General features: G+C 60.5%; 2 protein-coding genes across 10 annotated transcripts in view; one reads left to right on the top strand and one right to left on the bottom strand.

Moving 5' to 3' along the window:
- The window catches only part of SBF1 (SET binding factor 1), a 42,533-nt gene extending 26,208 nt beyond the window's left edge, over positions 1–16,325 (top strand). For 2 of the 7 annotated variants that reach the window (XM_083401711.1, XM_083401710.1), the window contains 37 exons: positions 261–366; positions 497–629; positions 745–853; positions 1,223–1,336; positions 1,968–2,048; positions 2,534–2,647; positions 3,116–3,244; positions 3,363–3,461; positions 3,736–3,940; positions 4,386–4,498; positions 4,850–4,999; positions 5,097–5,165; positions 5,340–5,507; positions 5,600–5,862; positions 5,986–6,158; positions 6,269–6,342; positions 6,500–6,695; positions 6,867–7,003; positions 7,131–7,306; positions 8,090–8,232; positions 8,310–8,517; positions 9,539–9,735; positions 9,823–9,960; positions 10,451–10,537; positions 10,822–10,899; positions 11,255–11,439; positions 11,789–11,965; positions 12,623–12,724; positions 12,801–12,986; positions 13,152–13,278; positions 13,366–13,496; positions 13,627–13,860; positions 14,178–14,291; positions 14,386–14,603; positions 14,701–14,788; positions 14,872–15,003; positions 15,103–16,325. In XM_083401711.1, the coding sequence (XP_083257837.1) occupies positions 261–366; positions 497–629; positions 745–853; positions 1,223–1,336; positions 1,968–2,048; positions 2,534–2,647; positions 3,116–3,244; positions 3,363–3,461; positions 3,736–3,940; positions 4,386–4,498; positions 4,850–4,999; positions 5,097–5,165; positions 5,340–5,507; positions 5,600–5,862; positions 5,986–6,158; positions 6,269–6,342; positions 6,500–6,695; positions 6,867–7,003; positions 7,131–7,306; positions 8,090–8,232; positions 8,310–8,517; positions 9,539–9,735; positions 9,823–9,960; positions 10,451–10,537; positions 10,822–10,899; positions 11,255–11,439; positions 11,789–11,965; positions 12,623–12,724; positions 12,801–12,986; positions 13,152–13,278; positions 13,366–13,496; positions 13,627–13,860; positions 14,178–14,291; positions 14,386–14,603; positions 14,701–14,788; positions 14,872–15,003; positions 15,103–15,201 (5,253 nt within the window). In that variant the 3' untranslated portion in view covers positions 15,202–16,325. The remainder of the gene's footprint in view (positions 1–260; positions 367–496; positions 630–744; positions 854–1,222; positions 1,337–1,967; positions 2,049–2,533; positions 2,648–3,115; positions 3,245–3,362; positions 3,462–3,735; positions 3,941–4,385; positions 4,499–4,849; positions 5,000–5,096; positions 5,166–5,339; positions 5,508–5,599; positions 5,863–5,985; positions 6,159–6,268; positions 6,343–6,499; positions 6,696–6,866; positions 7,004–7,130; positions 7,307–8,089; positions 8,233–8,309; positions 8,518–9,538; positions 9,736–9,822; positions 9,961–10,450; positions 10,538–10,821; positions 10,900–11,254; positions 11,440–11,788; positions 11,966–12,622; positions 12,725–12,800; positions 12,987–13,151; positions 13,279–13,365; positions 13,497–13,626; positions 13,861–14,177; positions 14,292–14,385; positions 14,604–14,700; positions 14,789–14,871; positions 15,004–15,102) is intronic. The other 5 variants (XM_083401714.1, XM_083401713.1, XM_083401716.1 and 2 more) reach the window with 3 other exon arrangements.
- A 5,410-nt stretch (positions 16,326–21,735) lies between these two features.
- PPP6R2 (protein phosphatase 6 regulatory subunit 2) overlaps positions 21,736–26,953 on the bottom strand; it is a 46,100-nt gene continuing 40,882 nt past the window's right edge. For 2 of the 3 annotated variants that reach the window (XM_083401901.1, XM_083401902.1), the window contains 2 exons: positions 26,386–26,577; positions 21,736–25,675 (listed from right to left, as the gene is read on the bottom strand). In XM_083401901.1, the coding sequence (XP_083258027.1) occupies positions 25,624–25,675; positions 26,386–26,577 (244 nt within the window). In that variant the 3' untranslated portion in view covers positions 21,736–25,623. The remainder of the gene's footprint in view (positions 25,676–26,385; positions 26,578–26,953) is intronic. The other variant, XR_014502603.1, reaches the window with a different exon arrangement.

The following is a 26,953-nucleotide window of genomic DNA, read 5'->3' as shown; positions in this document are numbered from 1 at the left end:
CAAGTGCTCTTCAGCCCAGGCTTTGAGAGCCCCTTCCTGGCAGCGGGCCTGCAGTTGGCCCTGGGGGCAGGCAGCCCCCTCCCCATGTGCCCCCCTTGGGGGAGGGGTTTCTTGGGGGCGCTTCCTGCCAGTCTGCCTTCTGGATTCCAAGGGAGGAGCGAAGGGCTTCTTGCTCCCGGAAGCCACTTCCGGGTCTTCTGCTGGGCCGTCCCTGACCCTGACTGACCGCTGGCCGTGGGGATTGTGTTTGTCTCTTCCAGAGGACAATCTCTCTGGGCGCAGGGGACAGGCAGGTGATTCAGACGCCCATCAATGATTCCCTTCCCATCAGCAACTGCAGCGTGGCCCTCCTCTTCCGACAGCTCGGTGAGACCCGCCTCAGGACACTTGGGAGGGCGTCCATGTCTCTGGAGAGATGGTGGGGCTCTGGCTGGGCCTTGGGCGCAGGGCTGGCCCAGCTGGGAGGAGCCTCTCCAACTCCTTCCTTCCCTTCCAGGGATCACCAACGTGCTGTGCCTCTTCTGCGCGGCCCTCACAGAGCACAAGATCCTGTTTCTCTCCAGCAGTTACCAGAGGCTGACGGACGCCTGCCGGGCCCTGCTGGCCCTCCTCTTCCCCCTGAAGTACAGGTGAGCGAAGGGAGCTGCGGGCGCCAGGAGCAGCCGCTGGCTCACCTGCAGGGAGGGTGGAGGGGGCTTTCGTTGCCACGCCTGCCGGCCTGCATTGGTGCTTTCTTGGTTCCAGCTTCACGTACGTGCCCATCCTGCCCGCTCAACTCTTGGAGGTCCTCACCACGCCAACCCCTTTCATAATTGGCGTGAGCTCCATCTTCCAGGCAGAGACACAGGAGCTGGTGAGTCCCTGAGCTCAGCAGAGGGAAGGAGGACTCTGGGGAAAGCGGAGGCCAGGCTTGCCAGGGGGCATTTTCAGGAGCAGGGCTGTCATGCCATTCCCCGTTCTTCTCGTGGGAACTTCCCCTTCTCTCTCCCCCCTCGCTCAAAGAGAGTTTTCTCTTCTGGGGTGACAGGTGGGTTTGTCTTGGGTGTCGGAAACGGATTCTCCTCCCGAAGGAGCCCCCTCAGACCCCCAACTCCTCCCTCCCTGGTGCCCCGGGGGGGGGGGGAGCTGGGCTGGGGCCAAAGGGGTCTCTCGGCAGCCTGGCCTGTGTCCTTTCCCTCTTTGCCCCTTGTGGACTCTTCCATTGCTCCCTGACTTTTCCCAGCTGGATGTGATCATCGCTGACCTGGATGGTGGAACGGTGACTGTCCCCGAGTGCATCCATATCTCTCTGCTGCCTGAGCCGCTTCTCCATCAGACGCGGGAAGCCCTGTCCATGGTGAGTGCCGCCCCTGGGCTCCTCACAAGAGGCCTCAAGACCCTCCGCCTCCTTGGGCTTCATGGCCAGTAGGCAGCCGGGGGGAGTGTGTGTGACAGAGATCCATGGCAGGTGGTCATGTGGGAATCTGGCACCGCCAAGTGGCGTTTGGTGCTGCAGGGGGGCTGCATCCTGGACCCACAAGGCCAAGAGGCCTAGGACTCCTCAGGGGATGAACTCGCCATCTGAGTGGAGGCTCATGCAATGAATATTATTAATGATAAATCATGGAATGGAAAAGTGAGAATCTGGATGCTGGGGGGGGGGGAGTGGAACCCTTCTGGTTTTCTCCATGGAGGGGTGTTTTGGAGGAGAGAAGATCCCCCCACACTATTTGTAAAAACGGGGTGTGTCCGTATGATTTACACAGAATCATAGAGTTGGAAAGGATCCCGAGGGTCCCGCATCCATGAGAGATGACCATCTGTCATGAAGCCTGGGAACTGATTCTCCAAGTAACAGGGAGAGAGAGAAGGAGTGATTCTGCTCTTGGGCTTGCAAGGGGGGGCCCAGGGGAAGGAGGGGGGCATGGCTGGAGGCTGAGCCCCTTCTCAGCTGAGTGGGGCATCCTTGCCCTTGTCTCTCTGTGCAGGTCCTAGACCCAGAGTTGGAGATTGCAGACCTGGCCTTCCCCCCATCGCCCACCATCTCTGCGTCCTCCCTCAAGATGCAGGTAAGTGGTGCAGGCTGCTGGGGGGGGGGGCACCTGGCTTGGCCTGACTCCTCCTCAGAGAAGTTCCCAATGGCCTCAAGGCACAGAGAGCACTGGAGCTGGCAATCAGCCCCCACAGAGCCATGGTAGCCAATTGAGACCGTGTGCAGCAGCCGTGAAAAAGGCAGACTCCCTCCTAGGGTTCTGGTCAGCCACTCTGAAACAGGATGCTGGACTAGATGGGCCCTTGGCTGGATCCAGCAGCAGCAGCAGGCTCTTCTTGTGTTCTTAGGGGTGGGGCCTGCAGAGCCCCTTCACTGCCCCACAGGGCGGAGCTGCCACAGCCGGGCACAGCCAGCCAGGGGAAGGTGTGAGAGCCTTTTGGGAGGGGCAGCAGTGGGTGCTGCAGAGCCCACCCCCCCCACCCCCCGTCCTCTGCAGGAGCTGCCCTCCTCATCCAGCTCTCCCTGTTTGACCCCTTCCCCTTCCTCCGTCTTGGGCTGCAGGACAAGGAGATCCGGGCCGTCTTCCTCCGCTTATTTGCACAGCTGCTCCAGGGCTACCGCTGGTGCCTGCACATCATCCGCATCCACCCGGAGCCAGTCATTCGCTTTCACAAGGTAGCCAGGCGGGGGGCGGAGGAGGGTTGTGGGGGGGGGGTTTCATCTTCTAGGGTGGGTTGCACAGCATGAAGAACAGCTTAAAACCAAAGACAAGTCACAGAAGTCCAGTGGCTCAGGGTCCAAACCAGAGGCAGGAGTCTCTTTGCGGGGCCCACAGAGAGCAGGAGCCCCCCTTCAGGAAGCCACTGCTGCTCCCGCTCTGCACGCCAGGCTGGCAAACCTTGTCTTTCCAGAGGGTGGACCAGCGCCATGAGGTCGGTCCTAAGCAGCCGGCCTGCTCTGCAGACACCATCCCTGTTGCCCTTGGGGCACATGTGGACGATCCTCTTTCAGTCAGTGTCTCTCCTGGATTTGAAATGGCTTTTGAGATGTGCGGCTGTTCTGCCTGTGCTTTGATTGAGATGCTTCCCAGGAAGCGATTCCTCCGCAAGACCCACAAGTGCCTCTTCCTCTCCCTCGGTCTAGGCAGCCTTCCTGGGGCAGAGGGGGCTGGTGGAAGACGACTTCCTCCCCAAGGTACTGGAGGGCATGGCCTTCGCTGGCTTTGTGACGGAGAGGGGGCCCCCCTACCGAGACATTGACCTGTTTGACGAGGTGAGGAGCGGCGGCTGGAGGAGATCTCCCCCTGGGCCCTCCGGGGCCACAAGGCCTGGGCCTGCTGGGCGGCCCAGTCACCCTGTCCCCCTCTCCTCCCGCCCTTCCTCTCTCTCAGCTGGTGGCCAATGAGGCGAAGCGGATGCAGGCGGACGAAGGGAGCCGGGCCAGGGTGCTGCGCCACATCAAGGAACTGGCAGAGCACCTGTACAAAAACGTACGTGGGTGTTGTGTGTGCGGATGATGCCCCCTTTGTCCCTGGCACACGGCGGAGCAGGGGGTGGGGGGCCAGCTGGCACCACAGACTTTGCGGGAATCCCTTCCTGCCCCATCCAGCAGCCCCTCTTCTCCCCCACGGCAGCTGAGCAGGGCCCTTCAGCTGCTCCCTGCCCTTCAGCCGGGCTGGATGGAGGCTCTGCGGTTGAGCCTGGGAGGCAGGGCCTCCTTCCGAGCCTCCTTGCTTACCCCCCTCCCTGGCTTGGCTTGCCCAGGAGAACCCGTATCCTGCCGTGACGATGCACAAAGTGCAGAAGCCCACGGAAGGCTGCCACCTGCGCCTGCACCAGCGGCCTTTTCCTCGCCTGGATGAGGGCACCATCCAGTGGATCGTTGACCAGGCAACAGCCAAGCTGCAAACGGCTCCCCCCTTAGTCAAGGCAGAGAAGAAGTGCATGGTGCCGTCTGGGCCCCCCCTGGGTATGTGGAGCGCGCAGAGTCTCGCCCCTGCCTCTAGGTGGTGCTGTGGGCAGGGAAGTCTTGTGGGTTGCGTGGGTCCCTGGACACGCTTGTCTGCTCCTTGGAGAGCAGTCAGCAGCAGCAGCAGTGCCAGCGGACCCTCTCTCTGGGCGCCCTGGGGGTGCTCTCTGTGTCTCGGAGCATCTTCAGGTGGGGCTCCAAAAGGACCCGTGCTTGCGATCCCCGGAGGAGGTGGTCATGGCAGCCTAATAGGCCTGCACTCTGGGCCCCACCCTGCTGGCTCTCTTTTCCCCTCCCTGAGCCTTTCAGAGCACTGTGGTGCTGTCCGTTGGAGGCTCCTCTTCCTGCCCCCCCCCCCGCCCCCCGTGTCGGGTGTGTCCAAGATGCAGCAGGAAGGGGCCGGCGTCTGCTTTTGGCCTGAGGAGCATCTTCCTTCTCCCCCCAGGGGCCATCATGGACCGCAATGGCATCATCTTGGCCAACAGCGCCCGCCGGCTGGAGGTGGTCAGGAACTGCATCTCCTACGTCTTTGAGAGCAAGATGCTGGAGGCCAAGAAGGTGAGCTCCTGGGAGCCCTTCAGTCCCTGTCCTCAAGAGGGGACTGCCGAGGAGGCAGAATCCAGCTCTTCCGGCCATCTTCTTCGGCCCACTTACACTGGAGATTGTTTAGAGGCAAAGCAGTTGCCGCTGCTGCTTCTCCACTGACTGGCAGGTTTCCCTGGGCGCCTCCGTGGGCTGCCAGGCCTCCCCTTGCACTTGGTGGGAAATGAAAAGCCAGCCCCTCCCTCTCCGTCTCTTGGCTTCCTTGTATGGACGATTTGGAGCCTCGCTCTGGGGGGGGGGCAGGGCAGGGGGGGCTGGCCGTGCCCCTTTGGCCCCCACCTCAGCGCTGCTCTTGCCGCCTTGCAGCTCCTCCCGGCCGTCCTCCGTGCCATGAAGAGCCGGGCTGCCCGCCACTGCCTGACCCAAGAGCTGAACCTCCACGTGCAGCAGAACCGGGCTGTGCTGGACCACCAGCAGTTTGACTTCATCGTCCGCATGATGAACTGCTGCTTGCAGGTGGGCTGGGGCCCAGGGAGGGAGCGGCCGGGCCTGGGGGGCTCAGGCTCTGGGCTCTCTGGGGTCCCATGCTGACTTCCCCTCCTGTCCGCCTCAGGACTGCAGTGCTTCAGACGAACACGGGGTGGCGGCTGCCCTCTTGCCCTTGGTGACTGCCTTCTGCCGCGTGAGTAGCCCTTGGGCGCGCAGGGCCTGGTGGGGAGAGGGCTTGGGGGTGGGGGAGCCAGGCTGGCCCAATATGGAGGTGGCTGGGCTGGTGAGGCTGGCATTGGTTCCCACCTGGGCACGGCGGAGAGCTTGTGGCCTTTACGCAGGCTGCCTCCTCTTCTTCCCACCCCAGAAACTGAGCCCAGGGATCACCCAGTTTGCCTACAGCTGTGTGCAAGAGCACCTGGTGTGGACCAACATCCAGTTCTGGGAGGCCATGTTCTACTCTGACGTGCAGAACCACATCCGGGCTCTGTACCTGGAGGGGATTGAGGACGAGGGGGAGCGCTATGTGGAGAAGGTGAGGAAAGAAGCTGGGGGGAACGGGGCTGAGGGCGGGGGGGGTGTGTGCCCGCGTGCTGTGGACAATGCTTTTCCTGGTCCCCCTCCCAGGCAAGTGAGGAAGGGCCGCCGCAAGAGGAGAAGTCGGCCCTGGAGATTGCGGCCGAGCAATGTCGCCTGTGGCCCACCGTGAGCCGGGAGAAGCAGCAGGAGCTGATCCAGAAGGAGGAGAGCACGGTCTTCAGCCAGGCCATTCACTACGCCAACCGCATGAGCTACCTGCTCCTGCCCCTCGACACCAGCAAGAACCGGCTCCTGCGCGGCTCCGGCCTGGGCGATGCCGAGAGCGTCAGCAACAGCTTCATCACCAACAGGTAGCCTGAGGGGCTTGGCTGGGCAGGCCAGGCTGTGAGGGGAGGCACCAGGAGGGGGAGAGGGGGCGTCCCAGCCATGGGTCCTGGCCCCAGAGGAGCTCAGCCTCCCTTCTGCCTCGCCAGCATCGCAGGCAGCGTGGCCGACAGCTACGACACGGAGAGCGGCTTTGAGGACGCAGAGAGCTCCGACGTGGCCAACTACGTGGTGCGCTTCATCAACCGCTTTGTGGACAAGGTCTGCACCGAGAGCGGCGTCACCAACGAGCACCTCAAGGGGCTGCATGTCATGATCCCCGGTAGGTGCTGTGCCCCCCCCCCCGGGAGCCGTGGGGTCAGCGGGGGGAGGCGGCATGGCGGGGCCTCCTCTCTCTTCGCCTGTGACCCCCCTCCTCCCTCCTCCCCCCAGACATTGTCCAGATGCACATTGAGACCCTGGATGCCGTGCAGAGGGAAAGCAAGAGGCTCCCCCCAATACAGAAGGTGAGGGTGGTCCCCCCCCCCGTGGGGGTCCTGGGCGAGAAGGGAGTGTGGGGAGGGGCTGTTCCACTCAGGAGCTGTGGGGTCAGGGCAGGGGGGCTCCCTCCCCGTCCATCCGTCTGCCCAGCCCTGGCTCTATCCCCGCTTTCCCTTCTTGCAGCCCAAGCTGCTCCGGCCCAGCCTGCTGATGGGCGAAGAGAGCGTGATGGAGGGGCTGCGCGTCTACCTCATGCCGGACGGCAGGGAAGAGGCATCTGGGGGGGCTGGGGGGGGACCCCCCCTGCTTCCAGCCGAAGGGGCCATTTTCCTCACCACCTACCGCGTCATCTTCAAGGGCACCCCGACAGATCCACTAGGTGAGAGCCGGGCGGGCGGGATATTCTTCTGGGGAGGGCGGGAGCTCTCTCTGCTGCTGCTGCTGCTCCTCCTCCTTGGGGGCCTTGCTGAGCTCCCTTCTGGCAGCAGAGCCGCCCAGCTGTGTTTGAGCCCCCTGGGCTGACGCTGCCTCTTTCCTGGCTCCTCCCCAGTCGGGGAGCAGGTGGTGGTCCGCTCCTTCCCCATCGCTTCCCTGACCAAAGAGGAGAAGATCACGGTCCAGGCCCAGGCCGACCAGTTCATCACGGAGGGCTGCGCTCAGCTCCAGCTGCGCTCCTGCACATTCCAGGTGAGCCCTGGGGGGTGGGGGGGAGGCACCTGGGACCCCCTCCCCAGAGGAGGGCAGCCATGCTCTGAGCTGAGGTCAGCTTGGCTCAGTTCTGCCAGCCCTGACCCCGCCTTGCCTTGGCCCACAGTTGCTGCGCATTGCCTTTGACGAGGAGGTGGCCTCTGAGAGCGCAGAGACCTTCCGGAAGCATCTCAATAAGCTGCGCTACCCCCAGCAGGCCTCCGACACCTTTGCCTTCACCGTGGGCCACCTGAGCAAGGCAGCCCTGCAGCCCAAAGTCAAGGAGAAGAACCCGTCACTCAGGTGCGAGCAGGAGCCCAAGGAGCACGGTTCAGGGTTGGGGGAGGGAGACTTGGTGGGGCTGGATGGCGCTCCCTGCAGGGCGTCTTGTCTGGTGAGAGCTGGCCAGTCCCAGCTCCTGCCTGCAGGCCATGCAAGGGTCTCGCTGGGCTCTGGGATGAACCGCCCCCCCTTTTTAGTGGCCAGCGCTCAGCTGGGGGCAGAGATGCTGCAAGCTCTGCTGGGGGCTGTTGTTTCCTTGGGGCGTGTGGGGCCCCTGAGCCGCAGGAGGAGGCAGCAGGGCACTGAGCAGGGGCTGCAGCTGCCCCCCCAGAGGCTCCTCCCTCCCGGCTGTTGCTGCTGCCACCCCACACAGCCAGCCCCCTGTCCTCTCCAACTCTTGGGGGCCCTTTTTGGCTTCTGCTTCTCCGAAGGCGGGCGAGGGTCCAGGGGGACATTGCCCCCATGTGGCTCTCCCCAGCCTGGCTAGGACTGAAAGGAGCAGCTTCCTTCTGCCACACCCAGCTGCCCGCCATGCCTGCTGGGGCTGTGTGGCCCCCTGCCTGCCAAACAGCTCACAGAGTCCGGGGGGGGGGGCTGCGCTGCCCTTTCTCCTGGCCTCTTCACCCTCTCCTGCCTCCTTGCCCCTCACCCCCCAGCTGCCCCACCTTCTGCCTTGCTCTTCTCCCGCTGCCGGTGGTGCCGGCTGGGCCAGGGGTGGGGGGAGGCCCTGAAGGGCTTTCTCTTGCACCCCCGCCAAGCCTGCGGCTGAGCTCACTGGCTGCTCTCGCCCTCTTCCTGCTTTAGGACCATCTCCAGGAACCTGGTGAAGAACGCCAAGAGGACGATCGGCCGCCAGTATGTGACGCGCAAGAAGTACACGCCGCCTCCCTGGGAGGCCCGGGGCAACCAGCAGCACTTCCTGGAGGACAACGAGGACGAGATCTCAGGTACGGACGGCCCTTGCCGGGGGGGGGAGGGGGGTCCTCTTCCTGAGCTGTGCCCAACCCTGCCTGGCTGCCTGCAGTGTCCGAAGACGTGGACCGCAGCACCTTGACCCCGTCCACCACCATCCGGCCCTCGGACAAGATGACCATGAGCCACCTGGTGGAGCGCGCCTGTTGCCGGGACTACCAGCGCCTGGGCCTGGGGACGCTCAGCAACAGCCTGACCCGCTCCAAGAACGAGCCCTTCCGCATCTCCACCGTCAACCGCATGTACGCCATCTGCCGCAGGTGAGCCAGGGTGCCTGGCGGGGGGCAGGGGAGGGGGACACCCACAACGTAGGCAGGGCATGGGGGACTCCTTGGGGGGCCCTTGTCAAACATGGCAGGCGAGGCTCCCCAGAAGGCAGCAGAGGGGAGACCTGGGATTCAGAGTCTGGCCCTGGGATCATGAGGAGTTGAGGAGCAGCGTCTCCGGGCCACCCCACCCCCCTGGGTAGCCTGCCATTGGCAGGCCGGAGGAGGACAGTGGGCCGCTTGGCTAGAAGAGGGGCCTGCACACTCCTCCTTTAGCCTCCCTGTGAAGGTCCTGCAGCCAAGATGGTGGGCGATGGATGGACAGACGGACAGGGCACCTTGCGCTACTCAGTCGCCCACAGTCCGTCCGTCAGCCTCAAGTAGCAAGTTGGGCAAGTTCTGACAAGGGTGATTCACAGACTGGATGCCAAGGGGTGTGTCTGTCCATGTCTGTTCTTCCTCCAGCTGGGGATGCTCTGCCCCCTCCCTTCCCCCCATTCTTGAGGAGGGGGACTCGGGGGCAGCCCAGGCTCTCTGGGTCTCTAGCTGGGGTTTCTGCAGTGCACAGTCATAAAAAGGGGTGGGTGGGTCTGGAAAAGGCTGGCTCTGCTGGGCCTCCCTTGCCTGGAATGAGAGGCTCTCTGGCCACCTGCCTGATCCCTCTGACTGCACTCTGAGGCCCCAATCCAGAGGCTACAGGCCTTCTCTGCAGGGAAACGTTTTCTGCCCAGGCCCTGTTTGCTCCTCCTCAGCACCACCATTTCCTGGCCTTCTCTCAACTGTGGCACCGAAGTGGGGCTGCAAATGCCGTTTTGCCTCTTGAAATGGCAGCACAGCACCTTCTGGGGCGGGGGTCCTGACCCAGAGCGTCTCAACTGGGAGATCACCACCCAGGAGGTGGCACAGAAGTGTTTCGGTGGACTGCAGCAGCCCCTCTTTCTCTCTAAAATAATACTTAAGAATAAGAATAACTTCCTTCCTTCCTTCCACCCATCCCTCTCTCTCTTCCCTGCAGCTACCCTGGGCTGCTGATTGTCCCACAGAGCATCCAAGACAACGCCATCCAGCGGATCTCGCGCTGCTACCGCCAGAACCGCTTCCCGGTGGTCTGCTGGCGGAACTCGCGCACCAAGGCGGTCCTCCTGCGCTCAGGCGGGCTGCACGGGAAGGGCGTGGCGGGCCTCTTCAAGTCCCAGAACGCTCCTGCCACAGGTACAGCTGCCTCCCCCTCCCCGCCTGGCCTCCCTCCTCCCGAGGAGGCCCTGAGGATGACCCCTTCCCTGCTGCTGCTCCTTGCAGGCCCCTCTCAGGCCGACTCCACCAGCCTGGAGCAAGAGAAGTACCTGCAGGCCGTCATCAACTCCATGCCTCACTACGCCGACAGCGGCGGCCGCAACACGCTCAGCGGCTTCACCTCGGCCCACATGAGCAGCGCAGGTGAGGGCCTGGGGGGAGGCTGCCCTGGGCTCAGAGGCAGCCGCGGCAGGTGGGGTCCCGGGCGTGCAGGGCGGGAGAGAGCTTCCCCTCGACCACCAGGCCCAGGTGAGTCCTGTCCATGTGCAGCTGTTGTGTCGCCTCCACACCATCCTTGCTGGTGGGTCAGCGAGGGCCCTTGCCATCCCCATCAGCCCCCCCCCCTCCATTTGTCGTCTGTCTGAGCCATCCTGGAGAGAAGAGCCCCACCTGGCCCTCTGGAGCCAAGCAGCCCTTGGCTCTGCTGGGAGCGTCAGCCTCAGGACAGGCCAGAGCGGAATTCCGGCTGAGCTGGGAGAGGCCATTGGGCACGTTGTGGGAGGGGCCAGTGCGCCCCCCCCGACCCCTGCCGGATTTTGGGTGGGGACGCCCCAGGGAGAGAAGAGGCCTGGCAGCTCCGGGGCTGGCTTGCTTCCCCTGGGTGTGGAACGTCCACCTTCTGTTGGTGCTACAGATTCTTCTGAGAAGCGGCAGCCCAAGCTGGGATCTCTTATGAAGCAGGTGATGGGAGGGAAGGACGAAGGGCCGCTTAGCCGCGGAGGTGAGATGCTGCGTGCGGCCCCCGTAGAGTAGCCACGGAAGGGCCGTCTGGCTCCGGGGGGGCTGGGCTGGGCCTTCTCCAAGCAGCCAGCGGACGGAAGGGGGCCTGCTCACCCCAGGGCTGTTGCTCACAGCCGCCGCCTCTGGCTGCCTCCCTCCATCTTGCCGGCCCATCTGTCTTGCCCTCTCTGTTGGGGACAAACATCCGCCTGCCATCCATTGCTGCTGCCTCTGTTCCTCCCCCCCCCCCTCGCTGAGATGCCTCTCCGTCCTGTCCTCTCTCAGCCCTAGGTCACAGAGGTAGGCTCATTACCCTCTCCAGCCCCAAGAGCCTGGCATCAAAGGGACACCTCTCCCCCCGAGGTACTGTATGGGGCACTAACCTCATGGACGTGGCATTCACACTGCTAACTTGCCCCACTGGTGCCCACCCCCCAGGCAGGCAGGCAGGCAGTCTAACCCACCCTCTGTGCTAACCCTTCCGCAGCCTCACAGCATGCTCTTTCGCCTGGCTTGGCCTGCCTCTCGGCCCCTCCTAGGTAAGGATGGGCTGGCCGGGGCGCTGCGCCCGTCTCCAGTGCAGCCCGCCCTGGGTGGGTGTGGCTGGGGCCGTCTTCCCCTGGCCTAGAGCTCCGGCTGGGAGGGGGCAGCAGGCTCCGGGATCAGCCTGCAGGAGAGAGCGGAGTCTCTGGCACCACCTGACACCCCTCCCTTGCAGGCAAGTGGGGCAGCATCCGTGCCAGCGGGCGCATGAGCAGCTATGCTCTCAACATGGAGGTCGGCTCCCGCCTGGCCGGCAAGGAGCTGCTAAGCACGCAAGCCAACGGGTCCCCCTCCGAGGCCAGCTTCCTGCGCCAGCATCGCGCCTCCCTCTACATCATCGGAGACAAGTCCCAGCTCCGGGTATGGTTCTCTTGGGCGCCCAGCAGAGGGGCAGCGGCTGGGAAGGGGGGCTGTGGGCCCCTTCCTGATGGCGTCTCTTGGAGAGCCAGTGTGGTGTAGTGCTTAAGAGCGGTAGACTCCTAATCTGGGGAACCGGGTTCGTGTCTCCGCTCCTCCACATGCAGCTGTTGGGTGACCTTGGGCTAGTCACACTTCTCTGAAGTCTCTCAGCCCCACTCACCTCACAGAGTGTTTGTTGTGGGGGAGGAAGGGAAAGGAGAATGTTAGCCACTTTGAGACTCCTTAAAGGGAGTGAAAGGCGGGATATCAAATCCAAACTCTTCTTCTTCTTCTTCTTGGTCCCATCCAGGGTGTGAAGCCAGACCCTTTGCAGCACTGGGAGGTGGTGCCCATCGAGGTCTTTGACGCCCGGCAAGTCAAGACCAGCTTCAAGAAGCTGATGAAGGCCTGTGTGCCGGGCAGCCCCTCCGCCGAGCCCGGCCAGACCTACCTGCGCTCCCTGGAGGAGTCCGAGTGGCTGATCCAGGTCAGTGGCCGGGCGGACGCTGGAGGGAGGAGGCTCTTCCCTCTGGCCTCCTGGTCCCAAAGACTCCAGAGAGGTCAAGGCAGAGGAGGACTTGGGGTTGGGGGAGGCCGTTGAGATTTGCCAGGTAAGGAACAAAGTCCTCGCTGCTTGTCCATCCGTTTCTGAGGTCAGCAAAGATTTGGCAGGCAGAAACTCTGCGTTCCGGTCGCCAGGCCCCGGAGCTGCAAGAAGGCCCTGGCTGCCGAGTCTCGTTTCCGTCACAGGAACCACGTTGTCCGTCCGCAGCCCAGGAGCCCCTCGCCTTGGCCAGGCAGGCAGGGGGCAGTTTCCAGGTTTCCTGTGAGGCAGAACTGGAGCGGCTTAGCAAGCTCAGGAGTTTAGTAAAATTGTTAAAAGAGCAGCAGATTCCTCCCCCCCCCCCCAAAGGTCAAGGTATATGGAAGGTATCTATTTCCCAGCGGAGTGGCGGGGAGGCTGGGTGTTCCCCAAGCTGAAAGCGGAGTGTGGCGTTTCAGCCTGCAGCTGCCAGGAGGGCTTTGGGGGTTTCTGAGGTGGGTCTGCAGGTCAGGGGGAGGTTGGCACTTGCTGCGCACCTTTGAACCTTTGCTCCGGGTGCGCTGCCTCCGCCACATTCTGGGATCCTGCTTTCCTCCCCAGATTCACAAGATCCTGCAGATCTCTGTGCTGGTGGTGGAGCTGCTGGACACGGGCTCCTCTGTGCTGGTCAGCCTGGAGGACGGCTGGGACATCACCACCCAGGTCAGCCTCCTTCCCTCCCCCCCCCCCGCCAGCCCTTGCCCTGGAGGCCGGCCGTGACCCCCCCTCTGCCCCCCAGGTGGTGTCTCTGGTGCAGCTCCTCTCCGACCCCTATTACCGCACCATGGAGGGCTTCCGGCTGCTGGTGGAGAAGGAGTGGCTCTCCTTTGGGCACCGCTTCAGCCACCGAGGGGCGCAGACCTTGGCCAGCCAGAGCAGCGGCTTCACGCCCGTCTTCCTGCAGTTCCTGGACTGCGTGCATCAGGTGAGGAGAGCAGCCAGGCCCCGGGGGGAGGAGGGCCGCCCCAGCCCTCCTTGTCCCGGGGGGAGGAGGGCCGCCCCAGCCCCAAAATGCTTCCAACCCCTGGGAGGAGGGCCCTGCGGCCTCTTCCTGCCCCCTCCCCACTCTCCGGCTGCTCTCTCCCCACAGATCCACCTGCAGTTCCCCATGGAGTTTGAGTTCAGCCAGTACTACCTGAAGTTCCTCAGCTACCACTCGGTCTCCAGCCGCTTCCGCACTTTCCTGCTGGACTCCGACTACGAGCGGCTGGAGCTGGGTAAGGAGCCCCCGGGGCCTGGGGAGGGGGGGGCCCTTGTGGCCCCTGGGACAGTGGCAGGAGCCAAAGGCTGTGCTTCCTTGGCAGGGCTGCTGTACGAAGAGAAGGGGGAGCGCAAGGGGCCCCAGCTCTTTCGCTCCATCTGGGACTACCTGGATCGGCTGAACAAGAAGACGCCAGCCTTCTTCAACTACATGTATGCCCCGGAGGACGGGGAGGTGAGCAGCCGTGGGTCGGGGGCAGCGGGGCCCGCCTGGGGGGTGCTGGGGGTCCTGCCTTGGGTGCCGCTGGCGGGTGCCCAAGCGTGGCCTTTGGGGCAGTGACTCCTCGGCTCTTTCCTCCCGTTAGGTTTTGCGCCCGTACAGCAACGTCTCGAATCTGAAGGTGTGGGACTACTACACGCAGGAGACCCTGTCGGAAGGACCCTCCTACGACTGGGAGCTGGTGCAGAGCCAGGCGGACCCTGTGGAGGAGGCCACCCAGCCAGACACCAGCGCCCCCCAGAGCCGGCGCAAGATCGTCTGGCCCTGCTATGACAACCGCAGCCGCACGGAGCCAGACGCCATCTCCCGGCTGCTGGAGGTCAGTGGGGGCCTTGGGCGAGAAGCAGAGTCGGCAGCCGTGGGGTGCAGTTAGGACAAGGGCAACTGGGCCTGCTTTGGTTCTGGAATCTTCCCCTTCTTGGTCCGTCACGGCCAGCGCCGTTTCTTGGCCGCCTGGACTCCAAGCTGGGAGTCACTGTGGGAATCTTGTTTTCTTCAAGGCAGCTTTCCTGCCTTTATGGCTGCAGAGGAGAACCTGAGAACATGCAGCTGTCGTCCTTTTTCCCCTGCTGCTCTTGATGCCGTAGGACCCCTTTTGCCTTTGCCCCCCAACTGCCCCTTCTCTGTCTCTTGCAGGAGCTGCAGAACCTGGAGATGGAGCTGGGGCAGGTCCCTGAGCGCTGGAAGGACCTCTGGGACAAGGCAAAGGCCTCTCAGCGCTCGGAGGCGCAGGCGGACCCCAGCGGCCGAGTAAGGGCTCTGGGCTGGGGGCTGAGGGGCTGGGGATCTTTGCCCGCCCTGCGCAGAGCCCTCCTCTGACGGAAGGAGCTTCCTTTGCCCCCAGGTGGCGGCTGGCTCCTTGCTGATGGCCTCCAGCCTGTCGCACCAGCGGCGCTCCTTCGGGGTCTACCTGCAGGAGAGCGGCCGCGGGAGCTCCACCATCAACCTGAGCCTGGACAGCGACAGCAGCAGCGCCTCCACCCCCTCCAGCGGGAAGCAGGGGGGCCGCAGGAGCACCAGCACCCTCTACAGCCAGTTCCAGACGGCGGAGAGTGAGAATCGGTGCGGGACCTGGCTGCTGGGGGGCTGGCAGAGGGAGGCAGGGGGTCTTGGTCTCTGCTTGCCCCTCTTCCCCCGCTGACCCCTCTGCCCTCCGCAGGTCCTACGAGGGGACACTGTACAAGAAAGGAGCCTTCATGAAGCCCTGGAAGCCTCGCTGGTTTGTGCTGGATAAAACCAAGCACCAGGTGGGTGGCTGCAGGCGGGCGAGGGGAATGGGGAGGGGGCCTTCTCCTGGGGGGCTCTGACCTTCAGCCCTCCTTCCTTGCAGCTGCGCTATTACGACAGCCGCCTGGACGTGGAGTGCAAAGGCGTCATTGACCTGGCGGAGGTGGAGTCGATCACACCAGGCACCCCCACCATGGGGGCCCCCAAGATGGTGGAGGAGAAGGCTTTCTTTGACGTGAGTGGCTTCTCCCCATGGCTGCCCAAGGGGGGGGGGAAGGAAGGCTGGCTGGTGTTCCAGAGGCAGACCTTTGCGCTCACCCTTCTCCCCTCGCAGGTGAAGACCACGAAGCGTGTTTACTATTTCTGCGCCCAGGATGTGCAGCTGGCCCAGCAGTGGATCGACCGCATCCAGAGCTGCTTGTCTGACGCCTGAGGCTGCCCTTCTAGGCCTGCGCAAGTGAAGCCGGCGCCAGGGCTGGACCGGGACGGGGCAGGACTGGAAGAGGTGCTGTGGGGCGCAGAGTAGAGGCCCCCTTGGAACCCCCATCCGACTGCTTGGCAGGGGAGTTGGGGTCTGCCTGCTCCCTCTGCCTAAGAGATGCATTGGCAGGTCAGGTTGGGGGGAGTGACGTGGTCAGCAGGGCCCCCCAAGCAGATGGGTCTGGCCACTGTCAGTTTTCCCCCATCAGCACCCACAGGCAGTGGCAGATGTGCCAAACCGCCTTGCTTCCACCCCCTAGCCCCACACCGGCTGCCCAGGGGTGCCCCCTGCCAGGGAAGGCAGCGGTGGGGAGATTGGCGACCTGCTGGAGCAGCGGGAGAGAGCAGAAACAGTGTTAGGGCCTCCAGCGCCCCTGTCCCGGCTTGGAGCCCCTGGGACTTTGGGGCAGAGGGGTGGGGTAGGGATTCTGACCCTCCTTGCCTCCCCTTGCAAACCACAAGCTCCCCTGGTACTGCTGAGGCTGCAGTTAGAAAGGGACTCTGTCCTGGGAAGAAGCGCCAAGCGAGGAAGGGGGTTGGCCAGGTCCCCCCCCCGGGGGGGGCGAGTGTCTTGCTGCACTCCCAGCTCTTGGTTCCCTCTGTGTCTTCCTTGCAGAGGGTTGTGAGTCTGGCTGCTGGGGGCAGCTCAGCACCTGCAACTGCCCCTCCCATTGTGTGTCCTGCACTGACCCCCCCCCCAAAGCAGATCATGCAGCCTGCTTTCCTGCCAGAGCAGGCAGGCCCTCCTTCCCCTGGAGCTCCAGTTTGGCCTGGCAGCCCCCGCCCCCCACATTTTCAAAGGCAAAGGGGCGCCCTTTCCTGTCCCCGAAGCGTTGTACATAGTCTGGAGCCCCAGCTGCCCCTTTGCCTCCCCCCCTTTTTTATTTGTACAATAAAGGCTGTGGCTGCTGTGCATCGGAGGGTTTTGTAAGTTCCTTGAGCAGTTGTAGATTACTGAAGTTTCTGTACATTGTGTCAAACCTGCAGAGTTCTTGTATTGTATTGTGCCTAGAGGAAAAAATATATGGAGAGAAAAAAAACTAATGGAATTTAATAATAAAAAAGAAATACACAACATGTTGATTGTTGTGAGTCTCATGCAGCACTTGAAGCAGGAGGCTTGTCCTGGCAGAGGAAAGCCAGCCGAGTGGGGGGACTGGTTGCGTTCAGGGCGGCATCAACGCTCCTTGGCAGGGCGGGGGGCTGCCTGCTATCTTGAAAGAAGCTGGAGCTTCTCCTTAAGCGGCCAAGCCTGACACACTTGCCAACACTCCATGTTTGGATTAAGGCGGTGGAGCAACTTCAGTCGTTTCTGGAGCAGACGGATTATCTCGATTCATTTCCATCTGGTGTCAGGGCTGGTTTGGGGACTGAGTTGGCCAGCATTGCCTGATGGAGGACCTTTAGCAGGAAAGAGGTGCCAGGGCCACCCTGCCTCACCTGCTCTCCCCCTCGGAGGATTTCAAAGGGAACATCTCACCTAGATGAAGCTGTAAGGCATGGGGGGGGGAGGGGTCCTCAGTGTGCTGGTGCTTCCCAGCTCTGTTTCCCCATTACATCTGATTTAGTAAAGGCTGGGAAAGACCAGGACCAGTTCCTGGATACACAGTTGAACTGGAAGAGAGCCGGTCAGCTGAGACTGAAGCCTTGGCGGACAGAGGCTTGTGGGACTGTGGTTGGGGGGGGGTGCTTGGATGCGGGAGACAGGCCAGTTGGCTGCCTTGAAGGAGCAGCTATGCCCTTGACTCATTGTCATGGGAGACTTAGGTGGCCTCTAGGGCAAGGTGTGCTTTTTATCAGCCATTCCTTAATAACAGTTGACCACTATAGTTCATGTGCTGGTAACCTCAGGACTGGATTACTGCTGCATGCTCTGCATGGGGCTGCCCTTGGCCCTGACCCAGATGCTTCAGCTGGTGCAGAATGCTGTGGCTGCTCAGTGATGGGAACGCCACCAACCTGAGACCAGCACTGGCTTCCCATCTGCTAGCGGATCACGTTCTTGCACACTTAGTGTCCAAAGCCCTGAATAACATAGACCAGGGTGGTCCAACTTCTCAGACCAAGTGGACTCCAAGGGTACCTGGACACTGACCCCATGGGCCACATGATGGAATTAAATTTCCATATCATAAATTAAAAGTGTTTGCAATATAGTTAAACTGTACAAATAATATATTTAATTGAATCTATACAAGTAAATATACAATTAATAGATTTAAAATATGTATTAAACAAAATTTAATATACAAACATATGTTTGCACTTTTGTTAACGCAGCCACTGAGTCCTTGTCAGGATAAAAACATAGGGTATAAATTAAGTTCTTCCTGTTGTTTTAGCCAGAATCTCCTTTCTTGTCACCTGAATCCTTGGTTTCTGATCTTCCCTCTGGCGCTTCCTCCATCTTCCATTGACTCCTCCCATGAATATGGAGATAGCTCTCATCTCTTGGTCTCTTCAGGCTAAACATGTGACTCAGTATTGTCCACTCTGCCTGGCAGTGGCTGGGGGAGGGGGGGTCTTTCCATTGCTGCCTTCCCACCCTCCCCTTTCAGCCAAAGAGGCTCCTGGGGACTGAGCTGGGGGAACCCTCTGTGTGCAAAGGAGGGGTACCACCTTATGGCGCCCCTCCACCTGGAACTGAGCCCGATTCAGCAGCATCTGGTGATGTGGGTGCTCAGGCACTGAGCCTTCCTGTGAGAAAAGGTGGGTGTCCTGGGTGGGATTTGTGAGATGCTGGAGTGGACGTGACTCACATTTGAACACAAACATCGAATCACAGTTCCTGCGTCTCTCCAGCAGCTCCATTCACAGATGCAGCAGAAAAAGGAAGGCAGAAAAAGAAGCAAGTGCCTAAAGGAAGTTTTTTTGCGGTTGGGAGAGACGCCTGGCTCAAGCCCGGCTGGGCAGGTGCCCCTCATTTCCCTTAGTGCCTCCAGCCATGGCCCCTTCGGAGTCTGGAGGCAGACATGGCCGAGGAGGCTGCTGCGCATGTTTCACAGGTGTGCTATCATAAGCACAGCACCCCATAAAGGCATCCATAGCTCTCTGCAAAGGACCCTTTCAAGAGAGACTCGCATTCTGCAAATGCCAGAGTCAAGCAGTCAAAAGCTCTGCTGTCAAAGCAGTTGTGCCACAGTCCCTCCAGTGGCCAGAGAGCGCAAAGCAGGCAAATGCACTAGTTTCTGAATGAAGCTGTCAACAGTCAAAATGTAGCAACTTACACAGCAGGGTATGGAGACTTCCTCTAATGCCCAGAAGTGATAAATTAACTCTGCTTTCTCAAGAAAATTGTATATTTTTAAATAAAATACTCTATAAAATGGTTTTTGAATGCTTTATTGTGATTAATTACAATAATCACCCATATCCATTGGGATTCTGGGAAACTTTGTTGGCACCTGTCTTGGGAAAATAGAGGAATGCACCTTTGGGAGTGAAGTCAAATTGTTGGAAGGTTGCAGCACCTGCTGTGGCTGTAGAGACTGATGTGGGAGAGGCTGGTTTAGTTGCAGCTGGGGCAGAGGAAGGCCCCCGCACCGTGGCATTTCTTCTCTGCTACTCCCAGGGGTCATTCATCCTCTAGTCACTGCTATGGACTCACGACCTGCCTGCCTGTCTCCAGGCGCTGTGCCCGCCTGCAAGGGATTCTCACATGGTGGAGTTGATGTTGCCGGCCTTCATATCACGTTTGCAGACATCTTTTTGTTGCAGAGTTGGTCTGCTAATGGGCCTGGTGCATGTCCGTGGGGATCCTTCTAGCCTCCATTCTGTGGGCATGATCAAGCCAGCATAGATGTGTTCCACCAGGGTAGTTTGTCTACCAGTGCCCCCCCCCTCCCCGCTTGCACTCAGCTCATCGGTGGCTCCAAGAAGCTGTCAGCATGCAACAGCGGCCAAATGTCAGGAACGGCTGAAAACCATGGCTACCATATCCCTGGAGCGTGATGCCGCCTAGGCAATAATCCATCCCGGTAAGGCAGGGTTTCTCTAAAACAATGGGTCTCAGTAAGCGTGATTGATGAGCTATCTTGTTACATTGGCCCAGATGCTCCAATGAATAGAATGTGTTAAATCTGTTAATCACTGGAAGTGTCATTTTGCCAAATTTATTTAATTTTATTTATATACCGCTCTATACCCACAGGTCTCAGGGCGGTTCGCAAGATAAAATCACAATATAAAAACACAAAATACATAAAATATAAACAGAAACAGCCCAATATCCCCCTCCCCAGAAATAAAACACATAAAAACAGTTAATAACAAAACAAAAAGCATTAAAAGCAGTTTGAAAGAATGTAAACAGTACTCTCCGCTGGGCCAGAGCAGTCCTTTTGTAGTCTGTCAGGCCCTGTCCTAGGCCTGGGGGGAGGCAGGCACAGGACCCTCAGACTCCCAGCAGGTGATCTAAATCTTGTTCAAAATGTGTGAGGCCTGTTTTTCACAGGATGCCTTGATTGATAAAATGTTGCTTAACCTAGCACTCCTAATTTTGTGGTGCATCATTGATGTTGGTATACGATCTACTGACATTTGTGGAGTGTGATTTATTACTGCTGCACAGGAAATATAAAACTTAAAAAAGCAGAACACTTTTTGTTTTTTGGGGGGGTGTATGTTTCTCCTTTCTTTGCTTAAAAAATGATCAGAGACGTAAGAACCTGCCTTGTCTTTTTATATGCCCGATTGCCTTCTCTTTTCTTTTCCACTCTGACGGGGGAACCTAGCAGGACCATGAAGGTCCCTCAAGGAAGGGCCAGTGATTTTTGTGCCTCAGGTGGGGCCCTTGGGGCTCCTGGAAAGAGACCAGCACTAGGACAACTCGCCACGGTGCCCCCCTTTGGGGAGAAAGCCCAGGTGCCACACTCCACTTTGCCCCCTGAGCTTGGGGGGCGGGGAGGGAGACAAGACTTCCTTGTCAGATGCCTCCCTGGCCCAGGATGGCCCACGTCAGGCAGCCCAAGGGGCCCTCAGGGGTCATCAAGGGCACCTTGTCCACCCTTCCTGTCCCTGTCCTGCTGCAAAAACTGCCTGGCAGGAGAAGACGCAGTGCTTGCAGCTTGCCTGGCTCCGCTGCACCCCCGCCTCCTCGCCTCCCTTGACCCCAAGCGGCTGGAGGGTCCGGGGAGTGCTGGGGTGCCTCCAGGGCCAAGAGCGCAGCCTCAACCGGCCCCAGAACACCAGCAGCTGTAAATTGCCCAGCTGGCTTGACTGTCATGGTTAAGCACTTAACTTAGCACAGGATGATAACAATATTTGTACCCAGTCACTCTGGGCAGCTCCCAACACAATGAGACATTAAAAACTTCCCCATAGAGGGCTGCCTTCAGCTGTCTTTTACAAGTTGTAGAGTTGTTTCTTTCCCCCACATCTGACTGGAGGGTGTTCCACGGGGCAGCTGCCACTGTCAAGGCCTTCCTTCCAAAAAATTGCTTGTGTTTTATATATTTGTATGCCACTTCCTGACTTTGGGACAAGTGCAGAGACAAGAGATGCCCATGTGCAGCACAACCGGCTGCCTTCATCTGCCCCGGCTGCAACGAAGCATCTCTCCCAAGTCAGTCTCTCCGGCCACAGCAGGTGCTGCTGCCCTCCAGGTTTGACTTCGCCTCCAAAGGCCCTCCTCCATTGTCTCCTGAGACAAACACCAACTTTCAGACCTACATGGTGAAAAATGGGCTATACTTAAAACAAAACACACAAATGCTCTCCTCTCCTGCCTTCCAGCAAGGCATCTCAGAGACTCACAGCCAACCTGAGGGATTCTGCTTTCCAGGGAGGCCTCAGGCAATGGCTGCCTCTCAAGAGCAAAGGGCAGGACATTGCCCTAAAGGCTGTTCCTGACAAAAAAGGGGGACAGCCACATGTTCTCCCTAGCTTCCGATACAAATAATTTTCAAATTGTTTTAAATTTGAAAGTGATACTTACTCCTCAAAAAAATCCTTTCCGCATCCTCTTGGGAGCTTTTCTGCTAGGCTGGAGGCTTCCTCTCAGAAAACTTTCCCCTGCCTGAGTGGACATGGGGGAGCGGCCTTCTCTGCCCTCCAACCACGGGGCATCAAACACCGAGGAAGCCAGTGGCACAACACGGGGGGGGGGGGGGGGGATGGCAAAGCAAGCCCTGGGAGTGTGACTCTGGATGGAGAATAGAGGGGGAGTCTGAGGCTGGCATGTGGGCTGGCCGTTTTCCATGAAATGTTCATTCTGCTTCTGTTTTCACTTTCCAAGTGGGGACTAAATCCACAAGGGAGGGAGGGAGGGAGGGGCGGCACGGTTTCCCTGAGGGGCTGCAATGTCCCCACCCCCCCTCTCTTCCAGCAGAGAGGCCAGATGGACCAAGCAGTTCCGGCTGAGCTGGGGCCAAAGACCCTCCAGAGACATCGCCTTGGCTGAGCCGCTGCAGCCACGGCAGGCAAACCCCAAAGCTTGAACTGGCGGAACAATAAACAGGACAGCGAAGAAAGAAGACTTCAGGCAGAAGACATTTCATTTCGTTTTATAGACCGCTTTTGTAAAAAGTTGCAACAGATCCTGTCGTAATAGCTCCAGCTGCAAATCTGTGGATTAGGACCTTGAAAAGGTGGGTTTAAATTTGGCAGTTGAGGAAGTGGCCATGGCTACAGGGCGGAGGTGGTGGGTTGTCTCGCTCAGCAGCCCTGATTCTAAGCTCTCCCCCCTTAGCGGCGCTTCCGCTGCTGAAGCAGCCCAGGCCCTGCACCCCCCAGTCACCCCCTGCCCAGACCTCCAGGCAGAGCCAGGCTGCCCACCGCTCACCTTGCGAGGCGGTGTGGGTGCAGGGAGATGGGCCCTTGAAGACAATGAGCCCACCCTCCAGAGCAGGGCTGTGTGTAAAGGAGGTCACAGAGTGGAAGTAAACACAGAGTGGAAGTTCTTGGAGAAGCCACAGGGAGCTCGAGAGAGCAGATGGGCAAGGAAGGCAGAACAAACACCAACAGGATTTCCTGCCCAGGAGAAAAGGTCTCGGAGAAAGACCCTTCTGTTGCCACAGTTGGGCTCGGAGATGCCGTCAATCCTCAGGGGGGACGTCTGACCTTCCGGGGGGTTCACGGCAAGGCAGTTCATGCGTAGGGAAAACAGCAGAAGTCCACCCCAGCTGTCCTTCCTTGGAGGTCTGAAAGCAGAGTTTGGGTGGCCGCCTGTCAGATGCTTTAGCTGTGATTCCTGCATTGTGGGGGCTGGACTAGATGACCCTTAGGGTCCCTTCCAACTCAGGAAGCTGTCAACCTACCAGGCAACTGCTTGTTGCTGCAACTGCAAACTCAAGTCAAGTCCAGAACTTAAGATGAGAGAGATTCCCCGCCGCCACCCAGCCGACCACTGATCATGGGTGTGCCTTGGTCTGGTTCTCTGCTCATGCTCTGAAGACACGAGTGTCTCTCTCTTACTGCCTCTGCCCACCTCCTCCTCCAGCTTCAATCCACCACGTGAGTTTCTGCTCAAAGGACATTTGGAACATGCTGGACGCCACAACTCTTCAGCGCTGGGCAAAAGGCGTGTGTCTCTTTACAGCCCTGGCCCTGCTGTGTGAGGGGGGGGGCACTATAAATGGAGGAAGAACATGGGCTGCCCTGTGGGAGGGGAGCGTTCAGGGGCCAGCCGGCTGGCTGCAGGCCAGGAGCAAGCTCCTCCCAGGCCACTCTACACCCCCCCACATCCCCTGGCTGCACAGGTGCTGAGGGGTGCCTTGTTCTGTGAGCCCTGCAGGTGCATCTCAATGGGGAGAGCAAGGCCCAGCGACCAGCCTTGACCTCTGGCCTTGCTGCTCTCCAATCAACCGCCAGGCAAAGCTACTAGAACTAGGCTGGGTGCTGCTGCCCCAGGGCTCAAACGCCCCATCCCTTGCTGGCAGAGGGTGCTTTGGGCAGGCGGCCCTTGGACTGGCAAGGGAGATGCCACAGGGGCCCATGCCTGGCTCAGGAGACCCCTTCCCAAAGTCTCCCTCGCAGGGAAAACTTTGTTCAGCTTGACTTCTCAGCCCCAAACCTGGCACACAAGAGCAGCACTCTAGGGCAGGATGGTCCAAGACATGCGGCCCTCAAGGCCTGCTTTGGTGGCCCTCATGCGCCTTCCCAAAGCCAGGGAAGTGAGGTGATGGGCTTTGGGAAAGAAGCATGGGGCTCTGACAGGGTCCTAGAGTCCTCCCCCCCTAAGCCTCCTTAGTGCGTTCTCCGCTTTGGGAGGGAGGGGGAGCGCTCTAGGACCCTGCCAGAGCCTCATGCCTCCTCCCCAAGCCTGTTGCCTGGCTCAGCTGGAATTGGCCTCGCTTCCCCCACCGCAAGCGACAAGGCAGTGTGCGGCCCACAGGTTCCACGTTGAAGTACTCTTGTGGCCCACTTGGGATGAAGAGTTGGGCCGCCCGGATCTAGGGGGAGGGGGGCAGAACCCAACCCTGTCCCTCCCTGTAGCCCTCATTCCACAAGAAAGGTGGGGGCAGCAGCAAAAAGCAAAGCAGCCCGAGAACAAAGGAGCGGGGGGGGGGGGAGTCAGTCCCCAGACTCCAGAGAAGCTGCACCCACCAGCAGGCCGGAATAATGGCCTCCAGTCACGTCTTCTGAGCCACCCCCCCCCCCGGTTGAAGCCCTCCCTGCAAGCTGCTGGGCCACAGCCGACCCCCTGGATGACCACTGGCCATGCTGACTCCTGGTGGGGCGCTAGACCCCCCCCCCCATTCTCCTCTTCAGGGCCTCTCTAGAGGCAGCAGCAGGAGCATCGAAGGCACAGAGGCCTCTTGCTCCGCTGGGCTTGGCCACAATTGCTAGATGGAATCGCCTCCCTATTCAGGGGCAGCCCCTCCCCCCCAAAAGACTCAGTTTGGGGCCCCATTTACAATACCTCTTCCTCAATCCTTTTTGAGAGCAGACCAGGACACCGCCCAGCATTTCCCATGTAGCCACAGCCTGGTTTTTAGAGAAAGGGAATCCAACAGCATTTGATTGACCCCCAGATGGAAAGGCTGAGCTACATGGGGGGGGGTGCCCCCTCCCACAACTCCTTCCCCCCAGGAGATGATGGCACAGGCGCCCTGGCGTCACAGAAGCCCAAATCAGAGCGGCTGGAGAAGCAGGAGGAAGCCGCCCCCCCTGGCCTCAATGAGAAAATTTCACAATGTGCAGAATAAGGGAGCGTCACAGTCCAACGTTTTACGGAGAGTATTTCAAAAAGCAAATTGTTGGTGGTTTCTTGGGGCTTCTTTTGAGGGGGGAGACCCACCAGAACGACGGCAGAGCCAGACCTTTATATCAGCCTAGAAGCTGCTTTCGTCAGTCCCAGGGACTCCCCAGGGCCTGATTTTCTGGCTCAGCTGTTGCTGGCAACCAGCAAGCGGCCAGTGAAGATATACAGAGAGTGGCTGCCCGCCTCCCCCCCCCCCCGCTGCCCCCTGGCTGAAGGCGGTTCCTAAGTCCCCTCCCAGGGCACAGCCAGGGCACAGGGCAGGCGCCAGCTTCTGCCATGGCTGGGAGGAGGAGGAAGGACCCCCCCCAGGCAAGAGCAGCCATGGGGCCAAGCCTCTCCCCCCCCCTCGGCAGCAGCAAGAGGACCCCAGCCAGAGGGAGCTGCCGCCTCCAACCTCCCAGGCTGGCAAGATTCAAAGTGCAAAGTGTTGCAATTCCTGCATCCATTAAGAACATTACAAAACAAAACCAAGTCAGAGCGGAGCCCCTCCGGGGAAACCGACCCGCTTCCAGGAGCCTGTCTGACCCTCCGGAGATGCCCGGCCCCAGCTCCTTCTGTGGGGAGGCTGCTCCCTCCCCCGGAGCCCAGCGCCAGCGGCCCCAATCCCAGGGGCTGGTGTGGCGCCTCCGGAAGGAGAGCGGACAAGGCCGAGCAGAGGTTCCCAGGGCCTCCTTCCCTGAAACAGTAAGAACAACAGTGTGGCAAGACGACGCTGCCTTCCGGCCGCTGCCTCCGGACCCTCCTGCCTCCTCTCGCCAGCCAGCGCTTCCGGTAAGGCATTATTGCTATACAAAAGGCTGTCCCAGGCCGTCCAGCGCCAGCCCTGCCAGGCCCAGGGCAGAGTCCGCGGAGGAGCAGCGTTTGCCCTCCAGAAGAGAAGCTGGATCCTGGAAGCAAGAAGACAGGGGGGGGCAGGACGCCCTCCCCAGAGAGTGCGCCAGGGGTGCTGCGGGGCAGGAGGAGGCGGCAGGACGCCCGGGCGGCCCCTGGCCAATGCTACATGTCATCCGCCCAGGGAGGACCTCCTCTCGGAACAGGGTGGCCACCCCGACGCGGCACCTCGGCTCTCCAGCGCCAGTCCTCTCGACAACGCAGCATTTGTGATTCAAAATGAAGTTAGCTTGTCCGAAGGAGGGCCAGCTGCATCCCCACCGTCTGGGCCCAGGCAGTCTGTCAGGCCGGACCGTTCAAGGTGGGCTCTCCTCCCGGCAGCGGCTCCTCTTTCCTGCAGAGAGGGCGAGAGGGGGAGGCGTGAGGGGCTGGCCGCCTGGGCCGGGAGTAGCTTCGCCAAAGGATGCCCACGGCACGCACTCTGCCCTGGAGGGCCTGGCTGCACTGGGCACCTGCCAGGGAGGTGGGGCCCAGGGCCAGGAGGGGGCAGCCTGCCTCAGCAAGGACTCGAACCAGGCCCCCTTCATCTGCCCGGCCAGAGCACCTTGTGGGGGAGCCTTGTGTGGGGAGGAAGCAGCTTCTCCCCACAGAATCTTAGGATTAGCAGCTTCCGCCCAGGCTTCCACTGAGCCATCAGACTAAGGCCTGCCTGGATCCTCTGATTTTCTCTTGCTTTTATATACCTTCAGGTTTTTTCATATTGCTGCTTTACTGCTTTTAGAGTTTTTTGGTTTGGTTTTAATGACTGCTTTTGTTCCTTAGGAGATTTTTGAAATACTAAGTAGTTTATCTCCAGCATTGCAAGGGGTTAGACTACATGGCCCCTTGGGCCCCGTCCAACTCTACGCTTTGACCCGATGGCAAAAAGGGCAGTAAGTCATAAGCAAGAGCAGCTCCCCTCTTTGCCAGGCAAGACGCTCTCATGGCTCCTGTGACTCGGTCCCTGCAGACGCAACACCCCAGACTGGCAGGCTCTGCGCAGCACCCCCCACCCCCGGCCAGGGAAGACCCCGAGATGGCACAGCGGCCAGCACCCCCCCTCACCTGTCTCTCTTGGCCTCTGGGGTGGCGCCAGCAGCAGCAGCAGGGGCGGCAGCAGGGGCAGGAGAACCCGGCAGGAGACCCTCAGGCGGCAGGCTGGCGGCGGCGGCAGTGCTGCTACTGCTGCTCACGGGCTGGGGGGGTCCACTCTCCACGGTGCTGGGTGGCTTGTCCGCGACCTGGGAGCCCCCCATGCTGTAGGGAGAGAACGGAAGCTCACATTAAAGAGCCCCCAAGGGGGTCCCTCCTGGGAGGAAGCAGACCCTGACGCTGCACCAGCCGCCAAGGGCCAAACACCCAGAAACACTGCTCCCCGAGGGGGGAAGAGGCCCAACTGCCTGCCAGAATGGAAGCCCTGAAAGGGGGCCCCCAAATCCCAGTCCCAGGCAGGGTTGTAGTTCCAGACTCATCAGGGCTCCATCAGGTAGAACTGCACACACACACACACCCCTACTCCCCACAGAAGGCATGTCCAGACCCCCCACGCAAGCCTGCCCTGGGCTGAAAGGGGGGTTTTGAGGGGGCTCAGGGTCTCCACACAGGAGGGGGGGCCAGTGCCTGCTCTCCCACG

Source organism: Podarcis tiliguerta (assembly GCF_965153285.1).
Source record: "Podarcis tiliguerta genome assembly, chromosome: 10".
Classification (NCBI taxonomy): domain Eukaryota; kingdom Metazoa; phylum Chordata; class Lepidosauria; order Squamata; family Lacertidae; genus Podarcis; species Podarcis tiliguerta.
Note: the sequence above shows the minus strand (reverse complement) of the source record. Positions and strands in the feature narration are given on the sequence as shown.